The sequence below is a fragment of the Arvicanthis niloticus genome, chromosome 24 (genome assembly GCF_011762505.2).
Source record: "Arvicanthis niloticus isolate mArvNil1 chromosome 24, mArvNil1.pat.X, whole genome shotgun sequence".
NCBI classification, from domain to species: domain Eukaryota; kingdom Metazoa; phylum Chordata; class Mammalia; order Rodentia; family Muridae; genus Arvicanthis; species Arvicanthis niloticus.
The window spans coordinates 14,433,861-14,458,051 of NC_133432.1; the positions used below are offsets into that span (position 1 = coordinate 14,433,861).

The following is a 24,191-nucleotide window of genomic DNA, read 5'->3' on the forward strand; positions in this document are numbered from 1 at the left end:
AATTAAAACCTAAAAGTAAATATTTAAAAAAGGAACGTGGATATAGAGGCAAGAGATGTAAATTTATTTACAATTAGGCATCTGTATCTTAGACATTTAAAAAACAAAAACAAACAAAAAAGAAGAGGCAATACCTACCCAATAAAGGAATAATGGTATAATCTATACCTTAACAGAGTATGTATGTGCTGGAAATAATTATTTCAATATTCAGCAGATACTGGCAATACAATAAAGGAAAACTTTTTCCCCCTCTGAAGCAGTATCTCATGTAGCTCAGTCAAACTGAACTTGCGATATAACCAAGGCTGGTTCTGATCCTCCAGTCTGCCTCCCAAGTGCTAGGATTCCAGGCTTAAGCCAACAGACAGGGCTAAACAATAACTTCTGATTTACAAATCAGCTAAGCCTCTAGTGGAAGTTTGACCTTTCTAAGAGTCGCGACACTGGAGCCCAGGAAGCAGTGTAGTTTGAAGTGCTTGCCTGGCACACATACAGTGCTCTGGGACGGATCCTTAGCTATTGAGAATGGTAGGGCACACCTGTAATCAGGAATCAGGAAGACAAGCAAGGTCAATGCCATCTTGAGGCTGGTGAGCTGGCTCTCTGGGTAAAGGTGCTTGATGAGGAGACACAGTTGATGAGAGAACAGAACATGGACCCCACACATACATATCCATGCCAAGGAACAACCCCCCCACCCCTATAAATAAATGGTTTTAAAAAAAGAACCATGTCATCTTGCCTGTAATCTCAGCAGTAGGTAGTATCAGGAAGACTGTGAATAAGGCCAGCCTAGGCTACACAGCAATATCCTATCTCAGAAGAAAAAACACTGAGAGAGAAGAAAGCATGTTTAATGTTGACAGGGCCCCTTATCTTCTCTAGGCCTCCATGTCTTCCCTTCCTTGTGGCAGGCCTGCTACGAAGGCTGCTGCGTTTGCCTGTGACAATGTCATGCAAACCCAGAATGCACTGAAAACTTGGGTGATAAAGAAGCTCCAAGCACTTAACATTTTATCCTAGCGTGGCCTCATCCCCCTCTTGTGACCATCCCTCCCTTTACTGTTTATAAATCAGTAAATTTGACTGCTAAATTCTCAAAACTGTCACTTAAATCTGGACTGATCCCCTTTTGCGCCCTCTGTTGGCTTGGGGACAGCTTAACACTACCTGAGTGGTAATTCAAGATCTCCAAGTGTTCCAGAACTTGACCTGGCAGAGACTTAAGAGCGCCCAGCCAGAGAACCAGATCAGGCTCCAGCTAGCAGAGGAGTCACACTCAGTACATGTCTATCTTCCAGCTGAAATCCACAATATTACCATGTACAAAGGCTAGCTGACCTCCACTTGTTCCTCAAAGTAATTAAACAATTTTATTTCTATATTATTATATGTAAGGCTGGAATCCATTTACAGCAGCCAAACATGCAGTTTCTTTGCAACCATAATTTTCATTCAAGTTTAAAAGAACAACTTTAACTGTGAGTCTTATCTACCCAATTCTTGGTTTATGTGAAAGAAAACTAATTTATTAAACCTTTGTACACAAAGGTGAGCACACCTTTATTGGAAGCATATTTGAATAATTAAATTACAAAAAGTAAAAGTGTTATTAAAATTCATGCATGAAAATCTTACAAAAATACCCCAAGCAGGATAAAGCTGCTCATCCCTGATTATTCTCATTTGGTTGTTGTAATTGAAATGTGAATTTAAAATTGTTAGACTTTTCTTTTAAAAAGTGATATATTAAGCTTATATATACAGGATAATAGCAAAATGTAGAAAGGGAAAACAATTTACAAAAGACATTTAAAAAAAAAACAAACCTCACTCTTGACAGACACTCACGATCCAAAAATAGTATAACCCAGACCAAGCATCTCTGAACCAGCTCACGGCACACAGACCCAGGGTTGTTGTCAGTGAGAATAAAAGAGCAAACTCACACACCCAGTCTTTCATTATGTAAAACAGGCTTGAGTTGAGATCACAATTACACCATGGGCAGATTCTGAAAGGTGGGAAGGACAAATGGGTCACCTAGTCTCAGTCTGATGGGACAATGCAGAACTGCAGAGGCCTCCCAGTCAGGGCGACTGCAAGGGCTCACTCAGAAGTCTTTTTGTTTTTCTGCTGATTTCGGGGTGAATTCTTTAACAGGTTTCTTATCCTGAGGTACATTCCAGTGGATTCAGCCATGTTCTCAAATTCAAAGGGTGTTATTCCAGTGGCAAACTTGCTCATGTCAGGTACTGGGCTATGGAGTTTTGAGGCTGTCGGAGGCCGGGTGTCCAGATGAAGGAGCTGCTGGTTGCCTCCATTGCTCATGTTCAACACATTGCCGTTGTCAAGAAGAGCATCTCCAGGGTCCCCCTCTGCAGCAACTTCCTCTCCTCTCTGAGAGAGCACCACTGCCCCTGCTGCTGGGCTGCAGGAAGGCTCAGGTCCAGCTGTGTCTACAGAAGCAGCTGGCCCCTGGGGCTCAGCCAGCACTGGCTTTTCCAGGGCTTTTACTTCTGGGACAGGGAGGTCAAACTCGTTTGGACAAGGGGAGGACGGCACTGAGTTCCCAGTGACAGGTGTGTCTACGGGAACTTCAGAGTCACTGCTGGCTCCCTCGGCCTGCTGGAGAGCAGCCCAGATCTGCCTCTGCTGCTCTTCGAGTTCCTCCAGTGTCAGCGCATCCTCATCCATGGCTGAGGCTGGAGGTCGGGTCTGCGGTGAGTCACTGGGAGTCAGCGGTGGGGTTCCCTTAGGGAGTGGAGGAGTGAAGAGAGGTGGAGGTGTTCCCTGTGGCAGTGGAGGAGGTGTGCCAGGAGGCAATGGTGGCTGAAACTGAAATGCTTTGCTGCTCTGAGAACCAGGTGGGATCTCTACATCTGAAACAGGGAAGACACTTTAGAAGTCCCAGCATTCCATACAAACTTATTATTGGAACTTGGGAGTACCCAGAGGTAGAATGACCATAAACATCCATCTTTGAGAAGGCAGAAAAGGGTTAGATATGGCGGCCAATGCCTGTAAATGCCAGCATTCAGATGGCCAGCCTGGGCTACAAGTCTCAAAAACCAGGAAAAGGGAAAACAGCAGCCTTTCAGATCCCATGACCATCCCTGGATCTTGGTGCTAAGGAATGTGAATCAAACCCTCGGGTGAGAAAGCTACCCAGTACTGTATGTAGCTTCAGATAGAAGAAACACGAGTCATAGAGATAGCAGGAGTCCTAGGAAGGCTACAGAAAAGAGGAAGCCTGCTCTTAACTGCGGAGTCCTCTTTCTTTTTCCCTAATCCTAGACACTGCGCTCAGAAAGGTGGAAACTGGATTCTCCTGTCAGAACCACCATGATCCTGGCTGACCACAGGTTCCATGGGATTACATGGAGGGATAAAAGGATTTAAAAAAAAAAAAGTGTGTCAGAGGGCAAGAAATTTGTCCAATTTTAGGTTTTCAAGAGTACACAGTCCCTGAGAGGTAACTGAGTTCTAGGACCAATATGCTACAAAGATACCTGCCAGAGGCTCAACTGTTCTTGAAACTGGAGCTTCCAAAAGTGTACATGCCCAGTTGCCCCTTGTCCAGAGTAATGCCCCGCCAGAGGACCCAGACAAGCTGTGACACTGTGGGCACCTGAGCCTGCCAAATTCAGGAACTTGGCTAGCTGGTCCCTCTGCCTCTCCCACCAAGTGTCGCTTCCAATTCAGGCTTTGTCAGCAACAGTGGAGATGCTCTGACAGCTAAGGGTTGGGGAACTAAGTATGTGGGAGCATCGTCGTCCTCCTCATAGACCCAGGATACAGGCCATCCTTGCCTTCAAGAAATCAAACCCACAAACGTACCTGAGTCGAGCTCCATGTCAGCAGGGGAGGCTGCTGAGCTGCCTTCCTTCCGCTGCTTCTTTGGACTGTTAGGGCTGGACTGAGAGGAAGACCGCTTGCCGCTAGACCTCATGCTCGGCTTAATAGGGTAACCAGTAAGAACACAAGTTAGACAGGGCAGACAGAGAACCTCTAGCCCATACTTAAACCAGCCTAGAGCCAAGCAATTGCCATTTGCTTCTAGATTAATCAGATACCAATGTTGATAATTTAAATCAAAAAGAACAGCAATGAGCCATAAAATCTCACCACTATAAACGTTTACCAACTACAACCTTAAAAATCTAAGTTCTGAGGCTAGGAACGGACAGTTCAATGGGAAGTGCTTGCTTGCCTAGCACATCTGAAGTCCTAAGTTCAATTCCCAACATCATATACACATACACACACAAATCAATTTACCGACTGGATGTTAGAATTAAGGTAACTGGCAAACACATCCTTCTGTTGACACGCCTGCATTGGTATGGAACCGAACATCCTCCATTCCTGACGTGGAAGAAACAAGGATGAGTAGGTTTGGAAAGTATCATCTACTTGAGATTTTGCTCCCAGCACTCAGAGGATGAGACAAAGGCTGCTGCACAGCCCAGGCTAACTGGGCTACACAGTGACTTCAAGGTGTTTCTATGCCACAGTAGAAGACTCCAATTCAAAACAAAACACCAGTAACACCCCCCACCCCACCCCTCAAAAACAAATGTCATGGAGAAACCCATTATTTCATATGCAAACTAGAAAACAGTAACGGAAACTCTAAAACCAGACTCAATGGCACACTCTTGGATCCCAGAACTTGGAAGAGTCAGAAGGAACATCACTACATCAAACAGCGTCTCAAACAAAAGCACCAAAACCCAAACTTGTCAACTACCAAAGCGGCTCGCTGTTTAATTCTGAAACATGGATGAAAGCTGGACGGCAAAGCTCCTCACAGAAAAAAATTTACCGTAAGGAGAAAAGCCAAGGAAAACAGATGAAAGAGCCCCACAGCATCTAATCAGGTTAAGGAAAGAATTTTATTTAAATAAACACCTGTAAAACTTATAAGACTACCTAAAATACTACTCCAAAAGTCAGTAGTATTTGTTTGTTTTGTTTTTTATATCCATCATGTTGCTCTGCTGACCTGTAACTCACAGAGATTATTAAAGGCACGCACCACCATGCGATATGGCGCTTTAGGGAGTCGTCTGCAGAGGCTCAGATTCCAACTGAGGTTGCTGACGGTTTTAGGACCATAGAGCCTAACACACGGGACTTTTGCTCCTTTGCTTTTGCTTAGGATGTTGCAGAAAACCCCACAACTTTGACATATACAGTTTTGCATTTAATACTCTAATTAATAAGAGGAACCAGAGTTGGGATATAGCTCAGTGACAGTTTAGCACTAGCACTTAATAGATTCTGAGTTCAATTCCTAGTATTGAAAAATATATGTTAGGGAGGCAAACACAGGCAGATTTCTGTGAATTCAAGGCCAGCCTGGTCTGCAGAGTGAGTTCCAGGACAGCTGGCTGTTACACATAGGAACCTTGTCTCAAACAGAAAGAAAGAAAGAAAGAAAGAAAGAAAGAAAGAAAGAAAGAAAGAAAGAAAGAAAGAAAGAAAGAAAGAAAGAAAGAAAGAAGAAAGAAAGAATGAAAGAATGAATGAATTTAAGAAGTTCCATATAGGAGAGATGGTTTGGTGCAGCACAAGCCAGAGACCCCGAGCCAGGCTTCCAGAACCCACATCAAAGTTGGATGCAGTTTTATGTGCATGCACACCTGTAATCCTGGTATCTGGGCAACATTAAGATCTGTCTAACAAAAGAAAAGCTGAAACATGTCACTAAAAGCTCACTCCATTTTGCCTCCATTTCCCAAGTGCTATGATTACACATGTGTGCTATCATGTCTAACTATAAATTCACTCACATCTTTATGTAATAAGCTTTAATATAATTAACAATCTTTAATATAATTATCACATTTCAGAAGAAAAATTTTGAAACATATACTTACATCTGGAATACCTCTGGGAGTAGATATATTAAAACCTGGATAGTTTACCAACTTTGAGAGATCATAAGTGACATTTTTATTCTGTATTTCTCCAGTTTCTGTTTCCCCATCAGTGTCATCTATTAGAAGTCAGAGAATATGTTAACATGGCTAGACACTAAACATGTCCCTCCCCAATTCAACCCACATAGGGAAAGTGCTGAAATACTCTATCAGAATTACTATGGGAACGACTAATTATCATTTTCCTGAACCATTGTTACTTTTTTGTTTGTTTGTTTGTTTTGTTTTGTTTTTTCGAGACAGTGTTTCTCTGTGTAGCCCTGGCTGTCCTGGAACTTACTCGGTAGACCAAGCTGGCCTCAAACTCAGAAATCCGCCTGCCTCTGCCTCCCAAATGCTGGGATTAAAGGTGTGCGCCACCACTGCCTGGCACACGGTTACAACTTTTAAACAAGCTGTGTGCATCATTATCTATATGACCCCAATGTTTAGGGGGCTCAGGGAGGAGTTGAAGGCCAGCTGTTCCAGGCCAGCCTGGAATATAGACTGTCTTAAAGAATAAAAAAGATTTAGCTGGGTGGTTAGAAGGCAGAGAGACAGGTGAGTTGGAGGCCAGCCTGGTTTATGTAGTAAGTCCCTGGACAGCCAGGACTACACAGAGGAACTCTGTCTTGAAAAACAAAACTAAATTTTTTTTTTTTATTATGAAAAATTTTAAACTTTAGACACACTTAGCTTTGGAAAGAGCTCTGTAGGAGTGCCCAGGCCACCACACAGAGGGCTCTTGCAGGGATAGCTACAGTGGCTTTATCAGACACCATCCCCTTAGACCTTCTTTTTAATTATTTTATTTATTTACATTCTACAAGTTGTCCCCCCCTTCCTGAGTTTATCATCCCACCCCCGGGTCCTCCCCTCCACTCCCCACGGAGGGTGCTCACCCACTCACCCACCCCCACCTATTCCGCCAGCATTCCTCTTCCCTGGGGCATCCAGTTTCCACAGGATAAAGCCCTTTCTCTCCCGCTGAGGCCAGATAATAGTCTGCCTCTATTCATGTGCCCAGGGGCAAAGACTGGTCCATATAAGCTCCTTGACTGGTGACTTAGTCTCTGAGAGCTCTGAGGGGGTCTGGGTTAGTTGACACTGTTGTTATTCCTATGGGGTTGTAATCCCCCTCAGTTCCTTCAGTCCTTCCCTAAACTCTTCCACAGCCTTGGTTCCTGACCTCAATCTAATAGTTGGCTGTAAGTGTCTGTATTTGTCTCAGTGAGCTGCTGGTAAATGTGTGCCATGGTATGTGTGTGGAAGTCAGCGAACAATCTGCAAAGTTAGGTCTCTCCTCCTACAGTGTAGATCCTGAGAAATAAAACTCAGGTCACCAGGCAAGGTAGAAAGTGCCTGTTTCCACCTAGCCATTTCTCTGGCCCCTTTGCTTTTGAGGCAAGGATGGTCTCATGTTATTTGTGCCAAGTAGCTATACCTGGTCAATTAATTCTCTCTGTTTCTGCTTCCCATACCACTGTGGAAGTGCCACCTGTCTCTTGCCATTGATAGGTCTATGTTCTTAATACAAAGATTAAAAGCTTCTCAGGACTACCTGAAGGGCTCCTGCTCTGGCTGTGGTGGTCACAGACCAAGCCGAGATAACAATTTGGTACCCCCACCCCCACCCCCTCGCTTTGTTTCTTCAAGCCACGGTTTCTCTATGCAGCCCTGGCTATTCTAGAACTCACTTTATAGACTAGGATGCTAGCCTCAAACTCAAGAGATTTGCCCGCCTCTGCCTTCTAGTGCTGGAATTAAAGGTGTCTGTCTGTCTGTCCGTCTGTCCCTCCCCTACCCACCCCCCACAAGACATACCAGAAGAGGGCATCAGATCCTATTACAGAGGTTGTGAGCCAGGCTGGAAAGATGGTTCAGCAGTTAAGAGTGCTGACTATTCTTCCAGAGGTCCTGAGTTCAATTCCCAGAAACCACATGGTGGCTCACAACCATCTGTATACTCATATAAATAAAAATAAATCTTTGAAAAAAAAATTATTGTAAGTGCATGATGTGGGTGTGCAGGTGTACCATGACACATGGGTGCAGGTCAAAGGATAACTCTTGTCATATTTCTTTCCTTCTCACTGTCAAGTTTGCATAGCAACCACCTTCACCCGCTGAGACACCTCCCTACCCCTACCTGATACTATTTCTTCTTTTATTTTTTCTAAAGATTGGGTCTTACTATGTAGCTTAGGCAGCCTGGCCTCAAAACTATCAACCCTCCTACCTCAGCCTCCTGAATGCCAGGATAATAAATATGAACCACCATATTCAGCTAAACTACCTGATTAATTCCATATGTTCAATGAAGCTTTAGTTCCTTCTTGTAAAACACAAAATATCATCATGTTTGTAGTTACCCCCAAACACATTAAACAGGCCAACCATTCCTGTCATTAGACACGGTTTTGCCAGAGACCAAGGTGGCTTCAAACTCACTGAGATCAACCTACTTGTCCCTCCTGAATGCTGGCTTAAAGGCCTGGCCAATAATCTTAATGGGGGGCGGGGGGGAGCGCATAGTGGGAAGACATGACCCAAAGGAGACAGGAGGGGGAAGACAGGGACCTGGAAGCTGACTTCTCTGTCCTAAAATACTATACCATTTCCATCATAGAGTGCAAGTCCTGAATTCTCCAATTCAGCCTCCTTGAGCCAGCCTGGTGGGTAGCCCAGCTGGCGCATCCGGTAGATGAAAGGGGGAAGACTCTTGTCTGTCACACCCAGTGCATCTTGAAGTTCCTCACTAAGTAAAAAATACAGGAGGACAGATGAGGGGTTTCTATTTGCATGAAAACATTTTGGCATCTTTCTTTTTCTAAAGAGTTAGTATCATTTTCATGTGTGTGAGTGTTTGTGCCTGCATGTGTGCCTGTACAACACATGCACGCCTGGAGCCCATGGAGGGCAGAAGGAGCATCAGATCCATGAGAACTGGAGTTACAGATATGGTTCTGAGTCATCCTGTGTGCACTCGGAATCCAACCTGGATCCTCTGGAAGAGCAGCCAGTGCTCTTAACTTCCAAGTTTTCTCTCTGCCCCATATTTTCCTTAAGACAGGGCTCTCACTCTGTAGCCCAGGCTCACTGGATGGGGTCTGCCCTGCCTCAACCACCCAGGTACTGGGATCACAGGCATGAGCCACCATGTCTAGCTGAAACATTTCTGTTCCATATTACATAGCATGAAGTATGATACATACTAAGCACATGGCAAGTCTTTGATAGGTGGGTTGGAATAAATGGATGCATTCTGTACAGACATGTTATACATGTTATATCATGCTTACATTCTTGTAATTCCCAGAAGAGTCTGACTGTTCCAAATATGGAGAAATTAAAAATGACACCGCATGGTAAAACAACAGTTGGTACCTAATAACTCCCGGCTTGAATCTTCCAAATCTTTCTTCTACTTCTTCTGCATGATACCGCTGCTGAAAACTCTGACTGCTGGCCTCACCACAGGCATCCATATACTCCTTCCTCTTCTCACTTATCCGAGCAGCATTCCGAGGCTAAATCATAGTAACGTTTGAAAAGAATGGTATCAAGCAATTTAGAAATATCTCAGAAACTCTCACTTTTAAAATATAAAGCATAAAATAGACTGCTCTAGTTTTAATGTATATTATACACACAAAAGTGGGTAGACATTTTTGAAAAGGAAGCAAGAAGAAACAGTCACTTTAATTTTATTGTTTTAGTGTTATGAGAACTTACATTTTAACTTTTAAAAATATGTCTAAAAATTAACTCCATTCATCTCAAATTCAGAATATGTTATTTTCTTTAAAAAAAAAATCCAATGTCTTAAATATAAACACGAATTTGAAAAAAATTAAAGCACAAACAAATGTAGCACAGGAAGTCCATGCACATCACCCAGAGCCACACATGCACACAAAATTGCCACAGCTTTTGTTCAGTAACATTCTGCTTATGAAGATTTACCATTGGGCACTCCTTCATCTGATGCTCTTCAGAACCACAGTTGAAACAGTGAGGCTTTGGCCTATTAGGTCAGAACACAAAACAGAACAGAAATCCAAAGATTTTCATGATGGAAATGACAACAGAAGAGCAAATCAGCACATTCTAGATGCCAGTGGAGTGCCAGAGACGGCAGCAGGCGAGGCACTGGATCTGCAACTGCTGAGCACAGAGATGCGTCTTGTACTCAGTTACATAAGCAGCACTTGTAGTCTCTGAGCCAAGAACCAGCCTGCTCCAGCTCATATGTTACCTCTCAACTTTGTTCAGTGATTAATAACAGAAGAACCAAAGCAAACAGAGCATCCTTTCCTTCAGTTAACGGGAAGAAGGGAGATGGTTCTAAGACTGTAACCACTGATAGCAATAATGACTTCTTTCCACCCTCCCAGGCACTGGGCCTGAATTCCAAGAAATGGATGATCAATTTAAACATTTAACACATATCTCCAGATATCATGATTCTGGCTCAACAAGAAATTCTTATCAAGCCAGCAATAAAGAATATTAACTTTTAAGAGCTGACAAAGAGATTATGGTTCTGGTATTGGAAAACAAAGAGTAAAACAAGACAACATCCCCACACGAACCTTTTTGCCTTTACTTGCATTTCTTGCCCTTCTAGAGAAACAATGTGGCTGAAGACTTGCTGGTACCTTTAGTGAATTGTATTAAGGAATAGTTATCATAGTCTGTAAAATTTGGTAAGCTTTTTTTTTTTTTTTTTTAAAGGTGAACTTAGTGGCAAGATGTATAAAAGATCTTCATTCACTATGTAGGATACTTGGGTATTTCCCATCCTTCCGTAAGCTGAGGGTTTTCATTTAGTAGCGGTTGCCCCAATTTATCAAGGCAAAAATTAGTAAAATACAGGACACTTCCTACAACCTGCAGAAAACAAGTCAAAAAATATCGCTATTTAAGCAGAAAAAAAAAGACAGTAAGTAACGTAAGTCTATGATAATGTAAGTTTATGATTAAACATTCAGTTTGACTCTAGATGAGGCTGTGAGAAATAGAGCCCTAAACATTAGCTGCACTCTGATGTGCAAATAAATGACACCTGAGCTGTCACAGACCATCAGCACTATAGATCGTGCTGCTCACACTGAAGCCCGACACAGGTCCCTCCAGTACCTTCTGTGTCTGCAGCAAGACCATCACAGCCTGCATTTATTTTTCTACTTCCTTGGTTCCCATTTACTTGGTCTGCTACTAAGTCTTTGTAGCCATTTCATACAGACAGGTTGAGAACACAAAGCAATGAGTATTCATGCACCCTGTACCTGACTGAATAAATAACAGTCTGAAATTTTTCTGCACACGACTCTCTGCATGTCCGTACACACACACACACACACACACACACACACACACACACACACACCTTAATCAATTAAGTCAGTTGCAGACAGAGTGACACTTACCCTCACATGCTTCAGTACAAACCAAGAACATTTTCCTAAGCACCAACTCTAACTCCCTAATACCCCTCATATCAACTCTACATTCAAGCTTCTTAACCTACAAAAGGCTTTTAGTGTTGCCCCTGCTTCAGGATTTGATTAAGGCTCACATGTTGTATTTGGATGTTTATTTTTTGTCTCTACTATCTAAAACACACCCCTTCCGTTCTTAAATGACACTGTCAGTTTCTCTAGAACATTTCCAGTAATTCTGACCACTACACTAGCTGCTTGATGAAGAAGCCAAGTAAGACTCTGCAGCTGAATTCTTGGGGCATCTGTCAATCTTCAGCTCTCAACCTAGCAGCAAATACTACACAACTGATTCTTCCTTTCTTCCAGAAACAACTTCCATTCTTATAAGGCATTCAGGATGCTACTCTCAGGTCTGCTTTACAGATGAAACCTTCTTCTGCTGCCTAGGTCCCTCTCATCTCCCCCTCTTCTATGGATTAGCTGCCAGACGGCTGGTCAGTCAGCCTCCTCTCCTCTCTCCCTTCAGACCTGGTTCACCCACACCTAGAGATAAGATATAATTTCTGTGCTGATGGGCCCACAAAGGTAAGTTCTGATCCCTGAGCTCCAGCTTTGGATAGTCAAAGGCCTACATGACACCTTTTTCTAGATATGTAAGGTGTCTCAAACTCACCTATTTAAAATGGCACTGGAAGCCGGGTATGGAAACACCTGCCTGCAATCCCAACATTTGAGAGGCTGAGACAGGAAGACTACAATTCGAGGCCAGCTTGGGATACACAGCAAGACCCTGTCTTTAAAATAACAACAACAAAACCCAATAGATGAGTAAATTAAAAAACAAAAAAACAAATCCAGGAATTCCTAGCCTCCCCCATTCTCCCTGGCCAAGTCCTGAGCTCTTGTGACTATTCTTCCAGGGGTTCCTTATTCTACATCTAACTCATGAACACATTAGATGAGCCTTATTGCAAGTATATCCAGGTGTCAGCCACACATCACTACCACGCTGGTCTGTTACTGCTTTCCCTTGTCTGAGGTTAACACAGCAGCTTTCTGATTGCAGACCCTCCCAGAGAACAACTACATTCTAGAAAGAACCTGGTTCTTTCAATTAAGACACAGCATGTTGCTGGGCAGTGGTGGCACACGCCTTTAATCCCAGCACTTGGGAGGCAGAGGCAGGTGGATTTCTGAGTTCGAGGCTAGCCTGGTCTACAGAGTGAGTTCCAGGACAGCCAGGACTACACAGAGAAACCCTGTCTCGAAAACCCAAAAAAGACAAAGCATGTCACATTTTCACTTATGACCCTTAAATGACTTATAGACTATAATCTGAAGTTTTCGTCAGGATGTAGATCAATTGCTCTGTCACCTACTGGTGAGTCTCTGAGCTGTCAATGTGTTTCCTTCTTAGTAAAATGGCAAGACCAGCACCTCTGTGAGTCTGACCTGACCAGCTCAAGTGGTAGCCCAGTACTTGGCTGAATACTGGCTGCTGGTATCTTCTCTTTTCTATTTATTGAGCCCTTTTTGCTCAGAATACCCCCTCATATTCTCCTTCTATTCATCCAGATCATGGCCTACATACACAGGCAGTCACCAACAACTCACTATACAAACCACCCACACCCGGTACCATGTCACTTTCCTCCTGCTACCCCAATTGTTCTGGGTACTGAATTTAGGGCCTTCTAAATTAGAATTTGTTTCTAATTTAGGGCAAGTAGGTGCTCCAGCACTGAACTTACTTCTTTCCTTATTTTGACATAGAATTTCACTAAACTATCCAGGCTACCCATGAATAATCACTCTGTAGCCCAGATAGGCCTTAAACTTTCAACCTTCCTGTCCCAGCCCCACATGTAGCTAGCTTCTCATGTGCATGTGCACATGTGTACATGTGAGCGCACAGACACAAACTCTCACTTTCTCTCTTCCATCTCTCCTGGAGAATTGAAGCCAGGGCCTCATGTGACAGGCACATAATGGCCTGTATCCTAACCTTACTTGTCCTAGCAGCTCAACCTTCACTCACTGAACAAGACCCTTTCTTTCATTGCTGTCTCTTAAACCTCTCTCTGTTCCTGGCACAAAGCAGCATTCAGCAAACAGCAGAACGTCTAAAGGACTAAAGTGAGAACTGTAAAGCTCTCATTTAAACCAAAGCAGTACTTTAATCCTACAGCCTTTGAGATGCAAGAAAAATGAATGTTACCTAGTTGAATTTTAAAAACCCTTAGTCAGGCAGTGTTGGCTAATGCCTTTTATCTCAGCACTCAGGAGGTAGAGGCAAGTGGATCTCTGTGGGTTCGAGGCCAGCCTGGTCTACAAAATGAGTTCTAGTAGAGCCAAGGCTACACAAAGAAACCCTGTCTCAAAAAAAAAAAAAAAAGTCTTAAAACTAAATGTGGTAAACTTAGCACTTCAAAAGTTGAGGCAGGAGAACTTCTATGAGTCTAAAGGTAGCCTGGACAACAGAGTGAGTCCTTGTCTCACAAAACAATTAATTTGCACTGTTGAGATGGCTCAGATGCTACACTCCTGACAACTGGAGAACCACACTCAGGACCCACGGGGTAGAAGGATAAGCACCAACTCCAGCAAACAATCCTCTGACCTTCACATGCATGTATACAAATACATTTAAAAATTAAAAAGAAAAACCAAATCATAAAGAAAAAATAAGCCAGGCGGTGGTGGTGCACGCCTTTAATACCAGCACTTGGGAGGCAGAGGCAGGCGGATTTCTGAGTTCGAGGCCAGCCTGGTCTACAGAGTGAGTTCCAGGACAGCCAGGGCTACACAGAGAAACCCTGTCTAAAAAAAAAAAAAAAAAACCAAAAAGAAAAAAAGAAAAAAAAAAAAAAAAAAATATAAAACTTTAAAATATTCTTGATAGCTTCCCTAATTTTTATTTTCTTCAAATAACATGAACCTTTTTCCTTCTCTGATGCAAATTTCTGTTTTTTTTTTTTTTTTTTTTTTTTTTTTTGGTTTTTCTAGACAAGGTTTAATTTTCTTTCTTTCTTTTTCTTTTTTTTTTAAAAAAAATAATTATTTTATATATGTGAGTACACTGTAGCTGTCTTCAGACTCATCAGAAGAGGGCATCAGATCTCATTACAGATGGTTGTGAGCCACCATGTGGGTGCTGGGAATTGAACTCAGGACCTCTGGAAGAGCAGTCTGTGCCCTTAACCGCTGAGCCATCTCTCCATCCCTAGATAAGGTTTCTTCACGTAGCCCTGGCTGTGCTTGAAATAAGAGATATATCTGCCTTTGCCTCATAAGTCCTGGGATTAAAGATGTGCACCACTACCACCTGGAGCAAATTTTTTCTGATTTTTTTTAAAGAATCATTTTGCTTTTAATTATGGTGTGTGTGTGTGTGTGTGTGTGTGTGTGTGTGTGTGTGTGTCTGTCTGTCTGTCTGTCTGTCTGTGTGTGTATGCGTGTGGGTATGCGGCATCGAGTGCCAGTCTTTGGGTACACCAAAGGCATTGAATTCCCTGAAGCTGGAATTTTATGAGGTTGTAAGGTGCCCAGTGTGAGAGCAGGGGATCAAACTAATCTTCTATACTAGTGGCACATGCTCAACTGCTAAGCTCTCTCTGGAGGAGGAAGGGGAAAAAGAGGAAGATGAAGAGGAGGAAGAGGAAGAAGAGGAGAAGGGGGAGATAAAAAGAGGAAGAGAAAGAAGAGGAAGAGGAGGAGGAAAAGAGAATGGTGATATAGCTTATAGCTAGCAACTCACACATGCTAAGTAAGTACACTGCCACTAAGCTGTGAGTCCAGCCCAGCCTTTTCCTTGACCTTTCTGCCTTTGCCTCCGGGAGCTAAGACTACAAGCATAAGCCACCAAGGCCGGCTTCCAGCCTGGCTCTGACTCTGAGCTGAAAAGTACCTCCTTGTACTCAATTCCATCACCAATCCTATTTTGCCAGGGATGCTATGAAGCATAATACTGACAACTACAATCAAATCTGCTGAGATGCAACATCCCTCTCAAGTCTTTTTATGAGATCTGTGGCTGTTCAGCATTCTGCATCCCCATGTCTGTAAAATTGGGGTACATTATCAGAGGGATATACATTTCTATAAGCAGAAAAACCAGTCATCCTTTGAGAATATGTTGCAAAAATGGTTTGATACTAACGAATTTTGCGAAGGAAGGAACTGGAAGGCCTAAATACAGGCTCTCCCTGTTAAATGTCTCCTTTTACCCATTCGTCAGGCTCACTGGCATTTTAGATCTCTAACATGCCATGTTACATCAGCTACTTCTCGCCGCTTCCTTTGTATGTAAGTTTTATAAGCTCAGTCAATGTCTTCAAGATAAACATGAAGAGGTTGGTCAGGACCAACACAAACTCTTGCAAACAAAGTGTACCAGGACAGAGCGCAGCAGTCACTTGAGAGGAAGTGCACTAGAGGATGACAGACGCTCCTGCTTTACAGAAATGTGATGACATCGCCGCCTATCAGTACACCACCCAACTGAAAACATACAGGAACCATACACGTGCAGAGTTCAAAAGAAAGAGTCCAAACTTACACTAAAAGCTTCCTTGTTGTTTTTAACGGCACATGATTCTTCCACTTTATGGTCCTCTTCCAACATAACACTGGATGGCTAAGACCAAGAAACAGGCATTACAGAGAGTCACAAAAGGAATACCTTTTGACTTTCAAACATTAGGTGCCTCAACACTGCTCCTTCACCTAACAACATACATAAACAAGACATTTTGTCGTAAGTTTCAAAGCTAAGACTATCCAATATTTCAAATAGCAAGGCAGACTTGAAAACAAATAGCCCCAGGCAGACTAAAAAGGTATGTAATCTAACATTAGTCAATACTGATAACCTCATAGGTCTCAAACCATTAAAAAATTTTAAAATGTTCATTAAATCAAAAATAACATGAGCCGGGCGGTGGTGGCGCACACCTTTAATCCCAGCACTTGGGAGGCAGAGGCAGGCGGATTTCTGAGTTCGAGGCCAGCCTGATCTACAGAGTGAGTTCCAGGACAGCCAGGGCTATACAGAGAAACCCTGTCTCGAAAAAATAAAAAAAAAAAAAAAAAAAAAGAAAGAAAAAAAAAATAACATGAAATCCAGGCAAGGCAGCTCACCAGCGACAATCCCAGCCAGGTAGCAGCACTGGTCAGACTTGGAGAAGGAAGCCAGCACACGACCTTTTCCATTTTGATTCAAGGAAATGTCTAGTGTAACAGCAGCTGGCAGCAAAAGCATAGCCACTTAGCACTGAGGCTCAAGCTTAAAATACCTGGGGTAAAAGGCTGAAGGACGTCTTTTCCACGTCATTTGTTTGCTGTTCCTCAAACCGTTTTACTAAGTTTGATACAAACTCCTCTATTTCGTGGTGGTATTGCCTGCAGGAGAGGGCAGAGGGACAGAGGGTTAGAACCTGGACAGAGTGAGACATCAGTAGACTCAGGTCCTGTGCCTCGCTGTAAGAAGTCACAGCTCAACCTTATTTTTTGTTTTTCATGTTTGCCACATTTCCAAATGTGACTTTGTAACTCAAATGCTACTCCTTAGAAACACTATCTACCACCGCACTGACAGGTGACTCTGATAATCTACTGGTGTCTGGCATAGAACCTTAGTCAAACACTCGTGAGAGTAAGTAGATTTTATTTATAAATCTCCTACACTTTTGTTTGGTGGGTTTGGCTTTTCCAGACAGGATTTCTCTTTGTAGCTTTGGCTGTCATATACTTAATTTTTAATAGGTGCTAGATGCAAATGGCTCAAAAAACCAAACAGAAAGCCTGGCACAGTGGTGTATGCCTATAATCCCAGCACCCAGCAGCCAGGCAGACTGCTACAAATTTCAGGTCAGCCAGGGCTACCATGAGAAATCCCGTTCCAGAAAACAAATAACAGACAACAAAACTCAGCAAAAGAGTTACATGATGAAAAGCCCCCTTCCTGCTTTCTCCTATTTCTGTATAGAGGGGCGTCCTCCATATCCTTCTAGATTTTCAATGCACACACAAGAAAATCCACATTTCACTTGAAAACTAGAAAAGGCCAACCAAAATACACTAGCATTAAAAAAAAAAAAAAAAGAGGACGAAAAATGAAAACTGTCTACTTTGTCTAGCTGTTCAGGTCAAGAATCACACTGATCAGACAGATATTCTGGAGTGCTCCCTTCAGGAGGTGCAAACAGAAACCTGGTCTGTGTTAGAATGAGACAGCCAGGGCACTTCAGTCAGACCTGGCCTCTCAGGTGTTTTCTAGCTGTAGCATTCTAAGATTCTGCAAGCAAAGTAGCAGATGAATGGTACTGAAGTTAGACTATTAAAAGCTAATTAATTAAAAGCTAGTTAAAATCATTAATACCTTTCTAATCTAGTGACTCAGGAGGGCAGGCTACTATAGTAGTAAGTGCACTGAGCCCTCCACTCAGGCACGCCATAGGCTTGCAGGAGTCAAGTTCTGCTATTGACCAAAAATCAGCACGTGACAGCCAGTATGGGAAAACATCCACGTGTGAGAGCAGGAACAACTAGCCTTGCTGCTATGATGGCAGCATCCTTATGAGATGCTACTTCCTGGACTCTCACGGGTGCCATTTAAGAACCCGAGAGGGATTTTACTATTAGTGCACACTGTCTTCCAGTGAGAAAAATGAACAGATACTGTGAGTTTAACCAGTTCACAGATGTCAGAATCCAGACTCAGATTCAGGTCCTTAACTCATACTCTTGTTCAAAACCATGCTCTCTTATACTTGAACTCAAAAACAACTTAAATAATAAAAATAAGAGTGAGTCCTTGAGATGGCTTAGTGGGTTAAGGTGCCTGAGGCCAAGTCTGACTACCTGAGTTCAAGCCCCTGAACCGACATCAGGAAGCCGAGAACTGATTCCCACAGGCTACCCTTTGACCACCTACCTGCACCACGACACATGCCTACCTACTCACATAAAAGCGTGCAATTAATAAAATGTAGTTAAAAAACAAACAAAAAAAAAGAGTAAATAGGGGCTGGAGAGATGGCTCCGTGGTTAACAGCATTGGTTGCTGTTCCAGAGGACCAGGATTCAATTCCCAATAAATAAATATGTGTAACTATCTATAATGGCAGCTTTGGGGGCTCTGATGCCTCCTGGCCTCCACAGGCAACAAGCATACATATAATGCACATAAATCCTTGCAGGCAAAGCAGTCATATACATTTAAAAAGAGAAAGAATAAAGATGATGCAAATAGTTTATTTACAGAATCCAGTTTCCTAGAACACATGAACTCATATGTAAGAAACAGAAAAACTACTTACTTTGAGATAGCGTTGTTCATAAACAGGATTTGTAATAACGGCCCATCTATCTTAGTATTGCTCACCAGGATGCCACTAAAACGGAAGTTAAACATAGTCTTAGAAGACGTTAAAGTACACACACAGCTCGTAGAAGCACCTGAGTGTGGCTGCAATTGTTCTTTGCTGAGACAAAGTCTTAATCATCTTAGCTTGCCTCATGCTTGGGACTCCTCTACCTCAGCCTCCCCAGTCCTGGGCTCACAGCTTACACTACCACACAAACCCAACACTTATAACTCTTTCACACTAAAGATCATATAATATCCTGCGAATAAGCCCAAGAGGCCTGGAGATGCAGCCTGTGGTGCAGAGCTTGCTCGGCACAGGAAAAGGGCCTCAACTTCCAACTCTAGCAAGGAAAACAAACAGGCGACCACAAGAAGCACAAGAGATCCAGTTTCTACCCACTCTACTGTCTTTAGTGGAGTGTGTTGTGTTGCGTTCAGTGTCTATGTAAGTGCATATGTACGGCAGAAGCCAGAAGAGAAAGTCAAAGCCTCTTTCTTTCTCTATTGCGCTTCACCTTTCTGTTTTCTAAAATAGGTGAATCTGATGTTTGCTGATTGGCTAGAGCAGTCAGCTTGGAGCTTACTGATTGGCTAGACTGGCTAGATCTGCTAGCTTCAGGACTTCCCTCTCTGTAGCACTGGGATTACAGATGTCAATTTCGGCACAATTTTACATGGATGCTGGGGTTGGAAACTCAGGCTTTACAGCAGAGACTTCAGCCAGTCAGCTATAGTCCTACAATCACAATCAATGCCTGTCTCTGTCTGTCTGTCTGTGTCTCTCTCTGTCTCTCTCTGCCCTCCCTCTCCCTCTCCCTCTCCCTCTCCCTCTGTCTCTCCCTCTGTCTCTGTCTCTGTCTCTCGACAGGGTTTTATTATATAGCCCTGACATTCACAATGTAGACGATGCTTGGCTTTGAAATCACAGGGATCTTACTGCCTCTATTTCCCAAGTGGTCATTAACAGGCTGCACCACCACATCTGGCCCAGAAATCCCCTCCAACATTAAAAAAATTTTTTTCACACATTCACACATATGTGTGCGCACGCACACACACACACACCATAGGTTAATCTTTTGGTTTTTAACAAAATTTCTCTAATTAATGGTCTCCTTACAAACTAGGAGACTAGGGGAAGAGCGTAAGAAATATACATGAGTATATTTCTAAACATTTCCAAGTATATGTGGTTTGGAAGTATAAAGGAAAACTAAACACTTCATAAGTAAATTTTTATTTTATTATAGACTCCTGGGGGCCAAAGCAAACTGCTTTAATTATTACAATCCAAAATTCACAAAACGTGGGAGTTACAGGCAGTACTGCTCCCAGTTTAAGGCCAGTATAGGCCAGAGTGGGTTCTGGGTAAGCCTGAACTCAGCTGACAAAGTGGCTCAATTGAGAGTAAACTTGCCTAGCATGTATACCTGTAATACCAAGACTTACAAAGATAGAAAGTTCAAGATTCTCAGAGCTACACAATGAGTTCCAGAACTGCTAGGGATACATGAGATCCTACCTAAAATTTTGGTCACAACCTAGCCAGTACATAAATAAACAACAAGACTTCCCAGTTCCAAAGCCTGAAAATATTTCAACTGAACATGACTCCTATCTGGAATGCCAGCACTTGGGAAGTTAAGGCAGAAGGCAGCTTGAGAGCGGCCTGAACCCTATAGACCCTGTTGAAACCAAGAAAACAGAAAGGGAGGGAGGGAGGGAGGGAGGGAGGGAGGGAGGGAGGGAGGGAGGGAGGGAGGGAGGGAGGGAAGGAAGGGGAAAGAAAGGGAAAAAAAGTTAAGAAGCAACTGCTCTACGTAAATTAGTACAGTACTAGAAGCCTGCAGAGGTTGCACCTGTTTTTAATCCCAGCACTCAGAAGAGGCAGCTGGGTCTGAGACCAGCCTGGTATAGATAAAGTGAGTTTCATGCAAAGACTTGGAGTTCAAGGCTACCAAGTAAAATCCTGACTCAAAAAATAAATTAAATAAAAAATTAAATTTAGTGACTTGCTAAATTCCTACCACACGGAGATGGCAGCATTAGTGTAATTGTTATGACCAGATGTCTGAATGCATGCCTACATTCTGTACTTTCTCAAAAGCACATTATCTATTCTAAAGTGCTGTACCTTGCCAGACTTGGCCCCAAGGTGTAATCCCAGAACTAGGGGAGGGGAGGCAGGAGGAGCAGCAGTTCAAGGTCAGCTTCAACAACACTGTAACCAGAGACCAGCTTAGGCTACAATGAGACTTGCATCAAGAAAACAAAAAATGCTATACCTTGCATTGTCTGTAATTGTAAAATATTTAATGAGTATTTTACAAGTATGTAATAAAAATATTTAATGCTGGTGTGGTTGCTCCTATCTGTAATCCCAGCACTTTCAAGGTAGACAAACAAGGACCAATAAGGTTAAGGCTAGTGTAAATTATACAGTGAATTCCAGGCTAGTTTGGGTTACAAGGTGAGAAACACTGTCTCAGTAAACCCACCCCTGCCTGCACAAAAACAAAAACAAAAACAAAACACAACAACAACAACCTACCACCAATAATAACAGTAATAATAATATCTGTAAATAAATCATCAGCTAACCTAACTGTAAACGTATCTTATCAGAAGCGTGTTAATAAATATGAACAGCTGGGTCTAACTTACTTCTCTGAACAGTCAAGCAAAATTTTCTGGATTCAGGAAAAAGATCTATTAAGTCTGTTAAAACATTTAACCCACTTACCAGAATTCCTTTATACTCTTAAGTCAACAATAAAGAACCGTTACTGAATTCTTCATAGTATTCTGAATTAACGATGATACAAAAATCCCAGAAACTTTTTTTTTTTTTTAAACAAAGATGCTGTGGTTAACGAGATGAACAGCAAAGGGGCATCTCGTGTAATTTCAAATCCATACCTGGGTCTTGTCAGAATGTTCAATTTTCTTTTAAGTTCTTGATGTTATTACTGGTTAAGGAGTTATCAGTCCTCAGGAAATACAGTTATCCAGGACAGAAAATTCAACCACTAAAACTGTCACTTTTGTTATCCAAATGTCATAAATGTAAAAGAAGGACCTGTAAGTATTTTGAGGGAAACACACTGGGTACATGTTTTGCCGAGGGCAGGATAACTGAACCTAAACATTAAATATGGGTTTCATCCCTTTGAACATATATATATATATATATATATATATATATATATATATATATATATATGACATGATCCTAAAGTTCAGAAACAGTTCAAGAGATTAACCAAAAAATTCGGTTAGATCGCAGTGTTCCCAGAACAAGTTGACACAGTCAATTAGGAAAAATTTCCATGTCAAAGCATAATAATAAATGATAAAGGCAATCAAGCAAAATGTTAACAAGAATGTGAGAGAACACCTATAGATATGAAATGCATAATCCTTTCAACTCTCTAGTATTTTATAAATTTTCATAATAAAGTGTTACGGAAAATATCATGAAAAAAAAAATCAGACTTTAACTTCAAAAGTTGACGTATCAACCATTCTCAGGGTTCAAGTTTTAAGAGTAAAGTTACAAAAAAAAAAAAAAAAGTTACCTGAACCAAAACTACCTAAAAACGGAAATTAACATAACCACAAACGTTATAATCGTGTTTATAAAGTCAAAGAGAAATTTGGCGCGTTTTTCCCAGAGCACTGCGAAGTGAGTTAGCTCAAGAAATTAAGAACTATCTCGACAATTAACCAAGTCTCTCTGCATGCTAATTCTTTTCAGGCCTCCGATTCTGCATCACAGTGGGCTCTCTTAGCTTTTGCCCCTCCACAAACACCCCACGCATGCCACCGTTGCGATACACTCATCTTCACACAAACACACAAACTAACACTACTTGAGCTTGGCACGCCAATAAAGAAAACGCGGTGACCTCAAAGACCGGGAGAGAAGTGTTTGCAATGTAACAGTTAAGGTTCTGGAGCTACTCAAAAGAGCCGCTCTGGGTTGGGGGGCCAGGGTGGTCGGCACAGGAGGATTCCCACAAGGACCGGTTTTGCCCGCAGGCCGCGGTTGCAGTTTCTGCAACCGGACCGAGACTCCCGCCCGCCAACTCGCCGGGCCTCGGAAGAAATGACTTAGAATGCTGATCCTCTTGGAATTTCCGCCGCGCCCCCGCCCGCCGCCACCCAGACCACAAGTGCCAGGTGACAGGGCCCAACAAGCCGGAAGGATATTCTCGGCGCGGAGCTGCTCGATGGTTTCCTCACAGCGCCGAAGCTGCTCCTGCAGCTCCGCGTCGCCCACCCCATTCTCATCCTCCTCGTCGTCCTCTTCCTCCTCGTCGTCCTTGAAGCGGGTGTGAACGGGCTTCGGGGTCGACTCCTCTTGAGGGTCAAACGCCTCGAATAGCTCCAGGTCGCCAAAATCCACAACGGCCGCCATTTTGGGTTGTGGGAAAGAGTCGAGGGCAGGGGGCGAAGGTTGTAGGGCAGCACCGCTCTCCCCGGAGGCTTTTCTCCACACACAGGCCTCCAAAGCCGTCTGGGGGCGGGACCTGGCCGGAGACTACAACTCCCAGAATGCCAAGGCCTCCCTCATGCCTCCTTCCGACTGAGTCTCGGAGCGTGGCATCCTGGGATATGTGGTTTCCAAGCGACTGGGCTCATTGTTTGCATTGCACACTGGGATTGATCTTTTTTAAAACGGTTCTGAATGAGTTAAAACAATGTGGATTGTCCCCGTTAGGCATACAAAGCTGAAGAATCAAAGCCGGATACATGGCTTTAACAAATTGTGGTGCGTTTGCCCGACGTTGAAAAGAGAAATCAGGAACTCTACCTTTGCCGCAGATGACATAATTAATGTGCTTTTAGACACAAGCCACTTTGTTTTATTTTGTTTCATTTGTAAATGAATGAAAAATTAGATAATTACACTGTTTTAGATTTCTCTAAGGAGGCTTTTTGTGGGTTCATCATTCACTCAACATACATTCACTGCTTTTAATGTGGGGCATGTCGCTAGGATCAGAGTAATAAGTCTACTCTCATGAACTCCAGTCAGCGACGGGGGTGGGGTGTGTGTGTGTGTGGGAATCCTTTATTATGTTTCTGCTTTCGTGTCTCGCTGGGTTTGGCTGTATATTCGTCATCACATGTTAAAAACACAGGAAATTATACCCTGTATCAAGTAATATGTTCAGGTCGGTTATGGTCTCTGTCAAAGGTCAGCTGCTGCAGTGTGTTCAGTGGTTGAAGGAGGGGTTGGTGATTAATGTAAAGCATACATACACACCCATACACACATGCACACAGGCGCACACACAAACTCGGTGGATGAAGCAAGACTTCAACAAGCTTCAATGACTTTATTATTTTTCCTTATACCCCCTAACAAAATCTCCCAAATAGTACAGAAATTGCAATGTGACTACGCTTTTTGGTTTGTTTTGTTTTGTTTTTCGAGAC

The 24,191-nt window shown here is 42.8% G+C and overlaps 1 protein-coding gene across 2 annotated transcripts; it reads right to left on the minus strand.

Moving 5' to 3' along the window:
- Nucleotides 1-43: 43 nt before the first annotated feature.
- On the minus strand, nt 44-23,336 carry Zcchc8 (zinc finger CCHC-type containing 8). 2 transcript variants are annotated; one of them, XM_076922852.1, is made up of 14 exons: nt 22,957-23,269; nt 21,666-21,706; nt 18,697-18,771; nt 16,672-16,777; nt 15,936-16,013; nt 10,720-10,823; nt 10,526-10,591; nt 9,897-9,957; nt 9,318-9,460; nt 8,546-8,688; nt 5,889-6,007; nt 4,285-4,371; nt 3,844-3,961; nt 44-2,885 (listed from the first exon to the last, which is right to left on the minus strand). In XM_076922852.1, the coding sequence occupies exons 1-14, from the start codon at nt 23,164-23,166 to the stop codon at nt 2,113-2,115; spliced, it is 2,124 nt and encodes a 707-aa protein (XP_076778967.1). In that variant the 5' UTR covers nt 23,167-23,269; the 3' UTR covers nt 44-2,112. The 2 variants fall into 2 exon arrangements, with proteins under 2 accessions (XP_076778967.1, XP_076778968.1); XM_076922853.1 differs by lacking the exons at nt 10,526-10,591; nt 10,720-10,823 and having other exon boundaries at nt 21,666-21,708; nt 22,959-23,336.
- Nucleotides 23,337-24,191: the final 855 nt, after the last annotated feature.

What these genes read in the sequence shown, in the direction of transcription:
- Zcchc8 (XM_076922852.1), bottom strand. Translation starts at nt 23,166, where the DNA reads ATGGCGGCCGTTGTGGATTTTGGCGACCTGGAGCTATTCGAGGCGTTT. An exon ending in ATGAACAACGCTATCTCAAA is followed by an intron (nt 16,778 to 18,696) that starts GTAAGTAGTTTT and finishes CCTCTCCTGCAG; the next exon opens with GCAATACCACCACGAAATAG. An exon ending in TTCAAGCCGGGAGTTATTAG is followed by an intron (nt 8,689 to 9,317) that starts GTACCAACTGTT and finishes TTTTTTACTTAG; the next exon opens with TGAGGAACTTCAAGATGCAC.